Here is a 15,573-nt window from a genome sequence, read left to right as displayed (position 1 = left end):
ATTTGCTAGTTAAATAGCATTTTGCCCCACTCTAGAGACTAAATCCACCACAGAGCAGAGAATTCTTACCACTCCATAAATAACTTGTTAACAGCTAAACTATGACCTAGGTAAGACACTTCATCACAAAACAGAACATTAAATCAACTAAACTCATTTTTGTTAAAGCAGCAAAACAAACTGTAGCCTTTTCAGAAGGGAGGGGAAACCTTATGGTGGAGAGAATGATGACTATTAGTATAAATGAAAGTATGGGCTTTTTTCTCTTGGGACTCGGAAAGGAATCTTTCCAAATTCTGGTTTTACAATAAAGACATTTGGAGGTCTCAAGTGTTGGTCCCATTTGGGCATTCATCCAAATCCCTAAACCACAACATATTTTAGAAAAACTTCACAGTCTCTGCGCAGAAAAGCCCAGGACTGACCTAACTGACTCAGAATTAACAGAGAGACTAGTTTCATCTGTTCAAAGGAGGAAAAAAAAAAGAAGAAAAAAAAAAAGGGAAAAAGAAAAAAAAAAAACACACTAGGAAAAAGAGCACACAGAAAAAAAAACAAATAAACCCCACAAAGGGGCTACATACATCAGACATGCACAAAGATAAAGGAGGTCATAATTTTCAGTATTTCCTAACTATAGTTTTGACCTGAAGAAAAAAAAAAAGCATGTGTATTTTCCTAAATAAGCAGAGTTCACTATTGTTTCTACACTATTATGGCTCTCAAAATGACAGGATCTGTAGATGGTAAAAATGGCAATTACTTCCTTCACATCTCTATCCTCTTTAAATGTTTCAAATCAGTCAAGGTATCTGAAATATTCAGCCATCGCAGCAGACACAACTTCACCTCCCTTCTTTTCCTTAAGTAAAACTTGCTGTACAACCCATGGTGAAAGACATGGCCATTGTTTACATTATATGTCCTGAAGAAGGAAAAAGCAACCACAGTATAAGGCAGGCCTCCCTCAAGCACAGCGCGGTGCTATGTTCAGTACCCTTACCACCAGTCATGCTGGCACGGCAGCACTAGAAGTTTCTAGTTCTCTGCCAGTCCATGCTCATGAGCACGTTAGCATCCCCTATACTTGCTATCACACATTCTCACAACTCTATCCCCACTTCCACATCCCACAGACATTCATTTTACTCAAACTGGATCACAGTCCAGCTCCTCTGCTCAGACAAGCCCATCCACGCCAGCCGGCTCCCACCTTGTTGGAGCTGTGCTCCCCATCTCACCCTTTCCTGGCTATACTCTTCCATCTCACACAAAAGAAGTACAGGTGCTGATACCAGCAGTTTCTCTGGCAATGTCAGTTATGGAGAAGCATGCCAATGGCTGAGTTAGTTACAGAAAACCATCTGTTTGGAGGTATTTTTCCTACCTGCTGTTCAGGCATTTTTTTTCCAGACAGCTACAACAGCCACAGTAGATCACTACGAAGTACTTCCTACCACTGGTGGGCAACCACCTGTGTTAGGTCTGTGTGGTGGGGCTTTGGCAGCAGGACAGGGGCTACAGGGGTGGCTATTGCGAGAAGCTGCTAGAAGCTTCCCTGGCTCCAAGACGGGCCTGCCTCTGGCCGAGGCCGAGCCCATCAGCAATGGTGGAAGTGCCTCTATTATAACATTTAAGAAGGGAAAAAAAGAAACTGCTGTAAGGCCTGCTGTGGAGAAAGGAGTGGGATGTGAGAGAAACACCTATGCAGACACCAAGGTCAGTGAGGAAGGAAGGGGAGGAGGTGCTCCAGGCGCCAGAGTAGAGGTTCCCCTGCAGCCCATTGTGAAGCCCATGGTGAGGCAGGCTGTCCCCCTGCAGCCCACGACGGTCCACGGTGGAGCAGATACCCATCTGCAGCCCCTGGAGGACCCCACGCCAGAGCAGGTGGATGGGCCCAAAGGAGGCTGTGACCCTGTGGAGAGCCGGCGCTGGAGCGGTCTGATCCTGAAGGACTGCACCCTGCGGGGAGGACCCATGCTGGAGCAGTTTGTGAAGAACTGCAGCCCATGGGAAGGACCCACGATGGAGACGTTCATGGAGAACTGTCTCCCGTGGGAAGGAACCCGCGCTGAAGCAGGAGAAGAGAGTGAGGAGGAAGGAGCGGCAGAGACAACGTGTGGTGAACCGACTGTAACCCCATTCCCCGACCCCTGCGCCACCCGGGGGGAGGAGGTAGAGAAATGGGGAGTGAAGTAACCTGAGCCCGGAAAGAAGGGAGGGACGGGGGGAAGGTGTTTTTAGATCTGGCATTTTTTCTCATTACCCTACTCTGATTTGATTGGCAACAAGTGACACTGATTTTTTTCCCCAAGTAGAGTCTGTTTTGCCTGTCACCACAATTGGTGGGTGATCCCTCCCTGCCCTTGTCCCGACCCACAAGCCTTTCCTTACATTTTCTCCTCCCCATCCCACCGGGGCAGGAGGAACTGAGCGAGCAGCCGTCTGGAGCTTAGTCGCCGGCTGGGCCTAAACCACAACGCATCACATGTTGGTGAATTCCTGAGATCTAAAGTGCTAGGTAATGGACAAAGAGTTAGTCAGAAAGAACGAAAGGAAAAAAAAAAACAACACCCAAACCCACAAGTCTCAGAATGAAATATGCTGTAGGGAAAAAAATAAAATCATAGGAACAGAAAAGTAAAATGAAGGAAGAGGACGGGTTGATGGGAGTTACAGCAACTGAGGACAACCCTGTAGAGACAATCACAAGTGTACCTATTTATTCTTACATTATTTCTGTAATTCTAAGCCCGTAACTTACTTCAGATAAATATTAATGCTTAAAATTGAGATGATATCATATGTTCCCAAATGTACAGTAGTTTCAGTTAATTGCCTTGGTCGTGCAACATGCAACTACTCACACAATATGGGCTTTTAATGAGCAAAGGAAGCAGGAAAACATTAACCAGTATGAGATTAAAGGATACGATTTTAATCCGTTAAATTGATGCAGCCATTATATTAAGAGAGCAACTATCTTTTGCAAAAAGTTTTCTATGAACTTTGTCTGAACTCAGAAAAAAAAAAACCAACTGCATCTTGACCTGAAAACAGTCAGGTCTGAACTCTGCCTTTCAAACTGATGAATCACATTCTCTGGTAACAGTATGACAACATACTTTACCAGAGTTACAGAAAGTTACTTTACAGAATGGCAAGTTATTTAAGAAGAAACCACAAAAGTAGACTCTTAGACATGTCACAAGAGTTTCCGCTGTTGGAATTTTAGCTCCCAAGGACTGTAATATGACAGCTCCTGTCCTGCATTGAATGATAGTATGAAGCTAAGGCGCCAGCAGGAAATGAAGGTGATAATTATTTTGGGGGGAAACTGCCCCCATGACAGTCTCATAAGTGAAACAGGTAAAAATTACATAGAGGCGAATGCCAACTCATTGGCAAATGAGCGTTAACTCGCAGTGGTTAACTGACACAATGAAGTCTCACAAGTTTCAGTGCTATGGATACCTCCCTTACTGAACTCCACAGGCAACATCAAGGCATTACGTGTTGCCGATATTCTGATCTTGGCAAATGAAATAAAATGTCATCAAAAAATGGTATGGAGTGGGTGGGAATAAAGATGCACAATTGACTGAAGGCAGGCAGAAGGTTTTGTGCTTAAACCATTGCACTGGTACCAAATGGGGACTTGGCAACAATTCTGCGTGAAAGATCTGGAGTAGATCAGAGCTTGAGCAACGCCATCCTGTCACAAAACAGTCAGACATCACTCTAGGAAATAAAAACAACGTCATCTGGTAAATATAGGAAACAATCCTCTTCCTTTAGCTGGTGCTGGTGCAGCCTGAGCTGGAGTACGCCAGTTTTGGCTAGCACACTTCAAAAAAGATGTTTTGGAGCAAGTCTGGTGGGGAGGAATGAGCACGACACCATGAGATGCAGAAAACATGATGTAAGAGGAAAGGCTGAGAAAACATGAGGGAGAAGGGGTGTCCAAGGAGAGATGTCTACAGGGAAACAAGATAATTTTTAAAAAGTATTTGTTTCAAAGTCTGAGGAACTGTTTCAGCAGACACAAAAAAAATAAAGTACAACTACAAGGGAATAAACTGTCAGAGGAAGCAATGCACTTAAATTACAAACAACTGCAAGTAAGCACTAAGCCTGCATGCTTGTCTGTGGAAGTCACTGAACCTCTGTTCCTGTCACCTCTCATGAATAGGTTATGCCAGCTACAGGTGATTCTGCCCTGAAAAACAGAGAATCCGACCTCTCAAGGTCCTTTCCAATCCTTTTTTCTCCCCATCATACTGTGGTTACAGAAGATCTTGAGCTTCCTAGGAAATATAACAGACATAAAGACACGCGAAGAATTTCTACAGAGCCTAACACCACAGTACTGAGGTTTGATTTTTCTTGTTTATTTCTTGAAACAATAAATCATGGGCTGATGGTCAGCACAAACAAGTATTTCACTGACCACTAAAGACTTGTCTGAAGGAAGAAGTTACTACATCTAGTTTACTCTGTGGTTTCACTCTGAACTAGTACTTTCTAATAACTACCTCTGCGGGCACAGTAAGTGTTCAGTAAATGTGAGTTAACATTTTCCACTTTTTGTAATTTTGAAAATGTGCTGTAAATTGACACCTTTGCTTTTTGCAGTCCTTTCCTGTGTAAACACATCCTTCCCAAGTTCCAGAAGAAAACAGCTCCTAGCTTGAAATTTGGCCTTTGGATTACAAACCAGGATAACTTCTGAAATCTGTCTTTCCTAACTCCACATGCTCTTGTCTTTGACTGGCATGATCCTCTTCAAAGCATTTTCTACACTTGATATGTTCTTAAATAACACATTGACAAAAATATGCTTATTTTTCTCAAGAGCAAGGTTATCCAAAAGCTCTCTAGACATAACATTTGAAAGAAATGTGGGGATTTTTTTTTTCTTGTTGCTTTGAAATCCACAGTATTGTGAAATTCGTAACAGATTCTCTGTTACCTGTTAGGGAACTGAATTCTGAATCCCATTTCTACACTGACACAGAGAGAACAAAATAAATGTGAGATCAGCTTTAGAAAAACAGGTTGAATTACTATCTACGATTTCAGATATTACTACGCAAATCCACTGAGTTTGCAAAACCAAGCATAAAGAACAGACTCACCCTCTCAAGACATTTATTAACTAGTGCTTCTGGTCTGGCTGGAAATACTTAAAAAAAAATCAATTTGTTGCATTAAATTGCTTCCAGGCAAAGCTAGGAAGCACAGTTATTTTTAAAATTAAAACAACAGCAGATATGTTTTCCTCATGTAAGTTTGGTTCAGATCCTGTTCAAGCTTGTAATTTTATCTATGTAATACCACCTTCCCCTTTGTAAGGGATTCTGGTCTACCATGAAAGGAGTCATCATTAACCACCACTATAACTACAATTTTTAAAATAATTTTTAATGTTTAAGCTCACCCTTCAGCTATTGAACTCCTAGGGTACCACAAACAATTTTTATTTCCCCTTCCTCAGCAAAGGAATTTCTTATATGAAGAACATAATTCTCTGGTTTCTCTGTCATAGACACTTCCCCTTTTTTTCTTTTCAACTGAAAAAAAAGTATCATCTGTTCTAAAGAAGCACTATTTGTATTTCTCAACAGAAAGTTGCAAGATTCAAAAGAGTAATTAAGGCTAGATGCTACAAGATCCTTGTTATTTTCAACTTAGAATATTCAAATACCACACTGAAAGCTGTGATATAGATCTTTAGAACCTTCACAAAAATCTCCTTTTGTCCATTTCACTGTGTATTGTACCAAAAAACTCCCTCGTTTTATTAACACATTTGATTTCAAAAGATCATTTATTCTTAACTAGTACAATGCAATACAAAACTCACTGGAATCCTAAAATTCAGCTTAAGCAACAACTGCTGGAGATTCAAGCGCTCGAACACAAGGAGAAATGACAAATAGTATTTGTGGTGAGAATAATTACCTGACAACTAATTAAACACTTGTTTGCAGACTAGACTTTAAAGGCAGGTGAGATTTTTTTTATTTGACCTGCACAGGTTCAGCTCAGCTCTGCACAATCCAAACCTTAGACAGCCATCAGTTATAACGATATTGTGAAAGTGTCTCTAAAATTCCAAGCCCACACAATTATGCTAATATTTCTGCATATCACATTTTCTATCTCCGAGACTATAGTCCCATGGCAAGCTAAGCTACTCTGTGCTCAGGCCGCCATGTGCTCCCTCTCCCAGCCCTCCAGCCACCCAGTCCGGTCTCTTCCCCGCACCAGCGCTGGTGCTCCTGGGGACAGGAAGACAATGCAGGCAGCCTGGCCAGCACTGGATTTTGCAGGGTTAGTTTTTGTCCAGTCAGCTCTCTGACGTACAGTTTGGGTAGTTGTGCATTGCTTGACAATTACACCTCGGGATAGGCACACCTCAATGCAACTTTTTAGGAAGAAAAAATGCTTCTCTAATGTATCAGCAAAATGTGAAAACCAACACACATTTAAAGTCAAAACAAAATTGCTACTGCCTGAAATGAAAGAGTATGCAACATTATATTTGGGTTATCTATCTAAAAATCTGTTGGCATAGCCTTCATTTGCCTTTTTAGGGTTTTGGTTTGTTAAGAAGACATAAAGTTTACCACGCACAGAAACATTGCTACCATGTTATTAACTCTAGTAGTTTTGGCCTTTTTTCTGCAATACAATTCTGCCATGTCACTTTTCTAAACTGGAAACAACCACCATAAAACCATTTGTTAACTTATCTCCCAGAATACGCGTGCTCTCATTTTAAACACTACAAAATCTCGGCATTCTCTTTCTGTTGTGTAACTTCTTGCTAAAACTTTACTATGATCAAGTATGCAGGAAATTGCATACATCACCGGGGCCTCTTAAGCTTTCAAGCAGTTTTATTTATTATTGGTTCATACAAGAGATTCACAGAACCTATTTTAAAGTAACTCAGCTATTTTAGTCCTGGGCTGTCAAGTAATGCCATTTTTTTTTTTTTTTGCTTTCTCATTTTCTGATCTTGCTCTATTCAGCAAAACTTTTGATACACTCATAAGAGTAATTTCACATGCAAATCCAGATGAATCTGATGAATGTTTCTAGAACTGTTCTTCTTGCCTTCCTCCTTGCAGAGATGTCTTATTCCCCTAGCAGCAGACCTTCATTTGTTCTACATCCAAAAGAACATACCAGCAAGGTCCCACACCACCTTCGTCTGACCTAAGGTGGCACTGCCGTGACTCAGACCTCCTTCTGCCAGCACTGGTGATCCCACAGACAACTAGTTTTATCATAGCGCTCTGACATGGACTTACTGTACCTCTAACAGATTATTATTTCTTTATATACCTGTACTTTACTGGGAATCCAAGCATTGACCCAGGTTAGTCAATGATGTATTAAACAGCTTGCAATATGAGACAAATTTAAGACAGAGCATACAGAGAAACAGACAATACTGACCAGCATGATACCACACAATTAGCCTAACCTTTAAATGAGGGATTTCTAGAGACATCACAACAAGGAAGGATAACAATTAGTTTTGCAGGTATTAATGGGAAGGTCCCATGAAGCATGAAGAAAGAAACTAGGATAAAGTGTGTGACAGAAACTGACGCTCTGAGCAAAACGGAGATTCATTAATCCTGCTGTTGGAAGATGTTACTACTGCTACTATTCCCATCCTCCTCCCACCAGCTCAGTAAAACTCTCTCGCCAAAGGCTACCAACATTAAGTGAGCTAGTGAAATAGGTGACGTCCCTGCTAAATCCCAGCTTGGTAACAGCACTGCAGAAGTTACAGCCTCCCCTGGCCTATTGGCAGAGCTGCTCATGTGAGAGGCCTCTGATCCATTGAACTCAAAACCAGCTGGGTTAGCTTAGACCAAGTGAACTGCAGGATTTTGCGAATGTTGCCTGAAACAGGTTGCTGAGCGTCGGCCCACTGCTCTGACAGGAAAGTTGGAAGGTGGTAACATCCCGCAGGAAGGAAATGATGAAGAGCTGGGTAGGGGGAAGGAGATACTTTTTTTAACAGTACTTTTAGCTATGGATGATGCCTGGCCACGTGCAAGAAAAAAAGTACAATAGTTAGAGCTTGTTAAGGGCCTTTGAAGTGAAAGATTAATGTCTTTCTTACAAATAGAAATGCACAGAAGGAGTAACTTTAACGTCTTGCTGTGAAACACAGCTCGTGGAACACAGCTCTAATGCCTGAGCTGTGCTCTGAGTTAACCTACTCCTAAGATTTTTCTGTGCTGGTTAACTCTGCCACTGAACTTTGCTCTTCAAAAAAAATCTTTTGCACCTCCTTTACATCCAAGTCAGAGGTATGAGATCCATCTATTCTGTTGTAGGCAGGGAGGAAAGAAAGCTCCTCCACTTGTGCAGGAACCTGCCAGTTTCATTAGTTTGCACTGGGTTGAGTTCTGTTACTCCTCTTTTAGACTTACATATGATGAAGTTACTTTTGTTTACAGTTCATCTGATATAGAAGAAGAGAGTGTTTCTAAGTAGTAGAAATCAAATTTATTATTTGCAATGATAGTTTTTATACTTTTTTTTTCCTAAAGAAACAGGGATAAAATTCTTTGTGTCTTTTGCTGTACGTTATCTGTCCTCTATAATTGAATATGTGACTGCATCATTACTTTCAGAAGGAATTAGTTTTTTGATAGTTTGATTTATGATTCAACTAGACAGTTGTGTATGTTGTTTTGAAAAGTAAGACTTCACAAGTTTAGAAGAGTTCCAACAGAATTTATCCTCTCTTTATACAACCAGTCAACTCATTCTACTTACGTACACAATACCACGGAAAAAAATAATGTTAAGGCATTAAACTACCAAAAGCAAGGAAAATCAATTATAGAAGCCACTTCATCTTGAAGTAATACTTACCAGATGAACTGTTAAATGAACGGCCTAGAGTAGTGCTGATGAGGACAAGGGGCAATAACCTGGAGTTACAGAATTAAATGTTTATGCTGCTCATATAAAAGGAAGTGTCTGAACAGAGCAATTAGAAGACAAAGATCTAAGTTCAGTAGAGGTTTCGTAGATACGACAATACACACATGGGGATTTTTCTTTCAAGAAAGAATATCAAATGTGTGTTTGTTGTTTCTCTTTACAAGTTCTCCTGAAGTGGAAGTATCAAATCTAAAAGGTATTTACATGCATGCCTCCCATGTGAAATCGGTGGAGAGCTCAGTAACAAAACACCTATAGGGACCCAATCTAATTTCCTGATGGGCCTACTCACACTTTAAAACTAGACACTGGCCAAACTGGGATCCCGAACAGTTCCCCACTGATTTCACTTTGCTGTTCCTGCAAGCAGCACCCTCACAAAACATCTTACTGTTGCTCCAGCAAAATTACTATAGTGGAAAAAGAAAAGGTCTTATCTCTTTTCATTGTGTTAATTCTCTGTCCATCTCTGCCCACCTAGCCTTTCACTCCTGCAGAATCCCTTTTCCCTATGATTACTGTGCAGCTGTCAGCTTGCTGACTTAATTAAATAAACAAAGAGCTTCAGGTGCCCATGAAACTGCACCCTCACAACCACAAAACCTTAGAGGATGTCAGTCGGCTCTGCTCTGGACTCAGAGGAAATAGGTACATAAGACCATGCTCATTCCTCAAATACCTTCTACTGAATCAGTTATATCGTGATAGCCTTCCTCTTCCATCAGCTACTGTATACCACATTTCTTCACCATCACAGGCATGTATTAGGACAGTTTATATAGCAAAACCAGAAAGCATCGATATAAATGAAGACTAATTCAATCAGCAGACAGCAGTGTAGCCCCTTTGTTTCATGAAGCAGTGCACACTATCGATATATGTGCACAACGGTTCACACAGATACACGCAAGCTAATTTTAAACCAGCTCAGAAGCATGGATCTGTCTACAGGATACCCACACTGCTTCTTCAATAGGCTCTGCAAACTGCTCAAGACCAGTGCTACCAACCTGTGAGGGAGCTAAGCCTAAGGGGGGTGGAACACATCTACTTAACCCCATCACAGTAACAGCGTACCATTAGTGAAAAGCATTTCTACTGTCATTTCTTGTTTTCACTGAAATTACAGTGCAGATTTGTTTGTGCTCTTAAATGAAAGCTTTTGTCCACTGCCAGTTAAGACAAAGCCATGTTCTATACCTAAGGGATCACCCTGACTCTTTGAGAAGCATCTTTTACTACCACCAGAAAAGTCACATACAGCCATTTTTAGTTTCAAAAAACATCATTGGCCCGCATCACTTGGAAAAGAAAGTGGAAATCCTTTCCCAGACTAGCTAAGGAGAACAAACAGATGTAAAGAGAAAAAGATTGGTTTCGAGTCAAGTCTGTGGAGAACATCAGAAAAACTATCTAGCAGGATGTTTGCAAATGAATATTGGTGCATGGCAAAGGCTTGGAAAAACTAAATGCAATGCAAAAAGCTGGTAAGGGACATTTCACTTCACACTTACACGTTTAGACAAAACCAAGAGGAAAGACAATCATTTAAGTTAAGTTGTTATTTGTCCTGAATGGTTACTAGCAATGCTGCATCAGTCTGCAGTATGAGTAACAATTAAAAGCAGGATTAACAAACAATGCATCTTCTTTCAGTGCAGCAAAATCCTGCCATTCCTTTTCTTTGAAGCTTTAACTACTTTGTAGTCACTGGATTAGAAGACTTGAGGACTTGCATATTTTCCAGACATGTTGAGCCTAATGACAACTTCCTTTACAAAGCAACAGCCTCACAATGAATAAACAAACGTAAATAGCAAGCCATCCTTTGCACAGAGAACATAATGACAGATACTATAAATTAGATGGAATACTGTAAGTAGCATTTCTTCCCTCTGAGCAACCACACAACCCAACACAGAACATCTATAGAAAGATTCATGTGCAAAAACCAAAGGAAGTTGGCTTAATATTTTTTCTTTGCCTGCAATGTTCAAAATCATACAAAGAGGCTCTTTAATATAAATTCTCTCAATCAAAGGTATGATTAAAAACCTCAGATGCTGACTGCTTCTAGCTAACATTTTTATTGAATATAAACTGTGAATCTAAGACTCTGAAGATAAGTCATGAAGAGGACTCTGCAAGTCTAATGTATAGAAGATTCCCATAGTCATCAAAAAACCTCAGTATTTATTACCATTCTTTCCTTTTACATTTTTTTCTCATTGGCTAGTGGGCAAAGACCGTCAAATTTTCTAATCAGTGGTCAAATACATTTCCATGCCAGTGACAGTTCTGAAAGCTATTCACACCTTACACAAAGTGCAGTGAGTTTAAGAAAAAAAAAATCAGCTTTCCTGCAAACAACTGGAAGCTCACTAAACAGAATTAATTTGCCTCATCTGTCAACTGGTCCTTTTCTTCCTGCATCTTGCATTTCTGTGCTGTTTACAGCAGAAGAGAGATTAAGAACACTGCGATTCCATTACAAATGCTTAACACAATCAAGACACTCGAGGGGAAAAAAACATTCAGTGGCAGCCCTTGACCTAAGGATAAACTTCACCACTAAACTACTTAACGATTTAATTAACGCTAGAAAAGGTTTGATTAAGGTTTGACCTAAAAATAGTTAATGCAGTCAATGTCATTTATTAAAAGCTATGTGAAGACTTCTTGTATTCACAGCTGTATCGACTTTTACCAGGTGACCTACGTACAATTTCCAGAGCTGACTCATTTATTAAAGTCAGGAGGGAGCTATAGCGAAATCTCATGCAACTGTAAAATTCAAGCATTTTACAACTTTTTGTGTTAGGCATTTAAAAACATTCAGAAGTAATCCGTACTTGTATTCATTGCTCCACTAACATTGTACTCCAAGAAATTACGTTTTTTTCTTCATAAAATTAGGTAGATGTTTACAAACTTCAGCGCTTGCAAAACCTATCACAGTTACCATTATGTTTTCATTCCCAGACATTCTGTTGACAGATTTTTTTTTTAAACACTATATTCTGCATACTTCGCAAGTCACGTGAGCATTAACTTCAGGTTGATTAAACGTCCTTTCGTATTTAATGGTAAGGGCGCACAAATCTATAGGGCGAGTACATTCTACATCACCAGTTTCAAACGACCACCCGAGCTTCTACTGCCTCTTGCTTTGCCATATCGTAAAGTGAACACTGAAAAGGCTGAAATAACATTTTCAGAAACGTTTAAATGAAACGTAGATTAACAAAAAACTCTTGTTTGCCATTAAGCAAATCTAATTAAATGGAAGAATACCGCTTAACAATACAAGTACACAAGTATTTATTGCTGTGATTATGGGCTCTCAACCGCTGTAATGCACATTCAGTGAAGAAAATGGAGTCTCAAACTTCATGCCTATCGAAGAATAGTGAATCCACACTCTCCACAGGTGGCTGAGACGATCATCACAAGCCCGTTTACGGGGTAGCATTAAAAAAAAAAAAAACAAAAAAACAAAACCAACACCCAAATCCGCTTTTAATGGCAGTTTGTGATTTTATACCGCCTCCGAGAAGGCTGAAACGCCCTCACCAACTGTAAAACGTCTCCTGACGACGTGTGCAGGCAGAGAGAGCGGTACCACTGCCCACAAAAGACGGCAGAGATGCGCGGCCCCGCTGGCAGCCCGAGCCGCCCCGCTCGCGGCGCGCCACCCCGAGGGAGCTCCGCGCACGGCCCGGCGGTGCCCGGAAGCCCGCATTCCCGCCCGGGAAGCCGCGGGAGAGGCTCTGGGAGGGCGGAAAGAGGCTGGCAGTGGGAGATGCACAAGCGCCGATGTTGAGGGGCTGCAGGGGGGCCTGGGGTAGGGCTGCAAGGGAAGGAAGGAAAGAAGCTGCCCGGACCCTGCACGCCTCCCTCCCGCTGCGTCCAAATAAACAGATTCAGCTGCTGGGGGAAGAAAGTGGGGACAGGGACAGAAAGCTCGGAATCTCCTTTTTCATCCCGCAGGAGAGGACCGTCGTCCTCCCCCCGCTCCCGGGAGGAGGCGCTGCCTTCGACCACAGCCCCCCCCGTCCTCCCCTCGCCCGGGAGATCCCCGGAGCCCGGGACCTCGCAGGAGGGGCAGGGCGGCGGGGCAGGCCGCGCAGTTTGTTAGCGCCCCCCCCCCCCTCTTCAAAGGGAGCAATAAAGGCACTAGGAAAAAGAAACGCGACGGGCACTGACCCCAAACCCGCGAGCTGTAACACGCCCGCCTCCCGCTCTGCCCCCAGAAAGCTTCCAGACCTCTAGCTTTCTGCGGACCCTCTCCCTTCACGGTAACGCAACAAATGGCAAGACCCAGGACCCGGAGCTGAACGACAGGAAATACAGGCATCTGTCACCTCCCGGGGAGAGGTAAATGGATTAGCGAAAGCAACAAAGGGAAGAAAGGCCCTTTCAAACGTGCAATTGATTAACAAGTCCCCTCTAATCTGCAGCATCAGTTTTCCCTTAAAGACATCATCGGTCTCCTCCTGCACGTCGGTGCAATTAAGCTGAAGCCAGGAAAGGCGGGGGAGGAAGGCGCTGCTTGCCCACCGACCTCCCGCACTGCCCGGCGAGGACAGCACGGGAAGGGTTACAAACCTGGCATGAAAGCGGTGCTGCCTGTCATCTCCTCCCTCAGTCCCTGGGCAAAGCCCCTCGGGAAGTTTCCGAGCAAGGTTTATCTGCTGCAGAGGGGGAGAGGGCAATTTTCCAGAGAATGGTTTCACGAAAGATCAAAGAGCTGAACCCAGCAGCAGCTCCTACCTCCCCGGTGCATTTCACATCCCAGGGAAAACGAAAACCTTAAACCTCCCCTTTTCGGCTCTGAAAGCACCACACATCTTAGGCGTGCGTGGAGGAACAAAAAAAAAAAAATTATGCGGCTTCTTTTACAGGAACTGTAACTCTTACACCATCGCGGCCCTCCCACCCCACACGCTCCCCAAGGTCCCTATAAATCGCGGCGCCCGCCTCAGAGATGCCGGACAAACTGCCGCTGCCGCCCTGCCGCTGCCACGGCGCAAGGTCAGATGTTAATAAGGGCAGTTTATTGAGCCCTAAAAACAATCGCGACACTCGCTGAACCGAATCCTAGTTTTTCCTGAGCCCAAAGGCTGACCTCCTCCGTCCCCGAGGGTCAGCCAGGTACACAGAGGAAAGGGGACCCTCCAAAGCTCAAAAACACAGGGAGTGAGACCCCGCCGAGCCTCCATCAGCTGCAAGCGCGGCGGCTGCCCCCTCGCCCACTCAACTTTAATCCCCCCCACCCTTCCTTCTGGTTCCCGCTGAGATTCTGGCAACACTCAACGGCCCAAGTAATAACACATTATTATAACCACCCCGAGGGGAGGGCTAGAGGGCGGGCGGAGTGGAGGAGGAGGCTCCGCTCATTGCCATCCACCCTCGGCAACAACAAAACCCCGAACTTTTCCTTTGTTTTCTCCTTCCTTCCCCCTCCCGCCAGTCGCCACGACTCAGGCTCGGTGCGCTGAATCGGACGAGGAGAGGCACGAAGCGCCCGCCGCCCGAGCGGGGCAGAGGCGCCGGCATGCGCTCGGCGAAAAGGTTTCAGCGAGCCCTCCTCGGCGCAGCCACCGCTGCCCCCGTCTGCTGCCAGTCCGCCGCCCCCTCGTGAAAAACCGCAACATCAGGTTTCCATTTTGCCAAGAAGAACCAAAAAAAATAAAAAAAATAATAAAAAAAAAAAAGAACAAAGAAAGGAGAGAGGGAAGAAAGGAAGAAAAAGTAACCAACATCAACCACCAACGGGGGATGCTGGCGGCTCCGCCGGTCCCAAACGGATACGCGCACCTCTCCCAGAAACCGGCGCAGCTTCCCCTGCCTCCCCTCTCCCCGCACATCCCTTCCCGCAGCGCCGCACCGTCGTCCCCTCCGGCCGGGGGTCCCGCTCCTTACCTGCCGCGCGGAGGCGGAGGAGCCAGGCGGACGCCAGCAGGGCCAGGATGTGGCCCGCCGCCCCCCGCCGCCCCGCCGCCGCCGCGGGGACCATGCTGCCCGCCCGGCCGCCGCAGCTGGGAGCCCCGGGCCAGCAGCGCCTGCGGGCGGAGCGGCTGCCGCTGCCGGTGCCGCTACCGCGAACTTCTCGGCACCACCGCCCTAGCCCTACGCTCCCGCTAACGGACTGTCCCCGACTGGGGGCGGAGGAAGCTGCGTTCCTTTCTCCTCCTCCTCTGCCTTCCCCAGTATCCCCACGTCACCCGGGACACATCCGACACAGGGGAGGGAGGGGAGAGGCGCGGAGGGGCGGACAGGGCACGGACAGTCCCTGCGCTCCGGCACCCTCTGCCGGGGGCAGCCCCCGCCTCCGGCCCCTGCGCGGGGGAGCCCGCACCCGTCTTTCCCCCCGCACAGCGGCAGGGGGGCCTGACGACCCTCAGGAGCCAGCAGAGCTTGGGCCCCCTACGAAGGGCGAGTCCTGCCCCCAGGAGCCTCGGGAGCCTTCAAGCTTCCTCAAAAAAAAACCCAATAAACGAAAAATAAGCGGGCGGGGGGCACATCGACCAAACCCGCGACTGCTTCTCTCTTTTGCCTCCTTCCTCCTCGCGGCACAATTGACGCCTT

General features: G+C 44.7%; 1 protein-coding gene across 3 annotated transcripts in view; it reads right to left on the bottom strand.

Annotated features, from left to right (window-relative positions):
- ROR2 (receptor tyrosine kinase like orphan receptor 2) overlaps positions 1–15,128 on the bottom strand; it is a 168,900-nt gene extending 153,772 nt beyond the window's left edge. The window contains exon 1 of one of the 3 annotated variants that reach the window (XM_068423614.1): positions 14,908–15,128. In XM_068423614.1, the coding sequence (XP_068279715.1) occupies positions 14,908–15,001 (94 nt within the window). In that variant the 5' untranslated portion in view covers positions 15,002–15,128. Of the gene's footprint in view, positions 1–13,590; positions 13,678–13,755; positions 13,833–14,907 lie in introns of those variants that run through there. The other 2 variants (XM_068423616.1, XM_068423615.1) reach the window with 2 other exon arrangements.
- Between the last annotated feature and the right edge of the window lie 445 nt (positions 15,129–15,573).

Source organism: Nyctibius grandis, chromosome Z (genome assembly GCF_013368605.1).
Source record: "Nyctibius grandis isolate bNycGra1 chromosome Z, bNycGra1.pri, whole genome shotgun sequence".
NCBI lineage: Eukaryota > Metazoa > Chordata > Aves > Nyctibiiformes > Nyctibiidae > Nyctibius > Nyctibius grandis.
The sequence above is the reverse complement of the archived record's forward strand: the minus strand, read 5'-3'. Positions and strand labels throughout refer to the sequence as shown.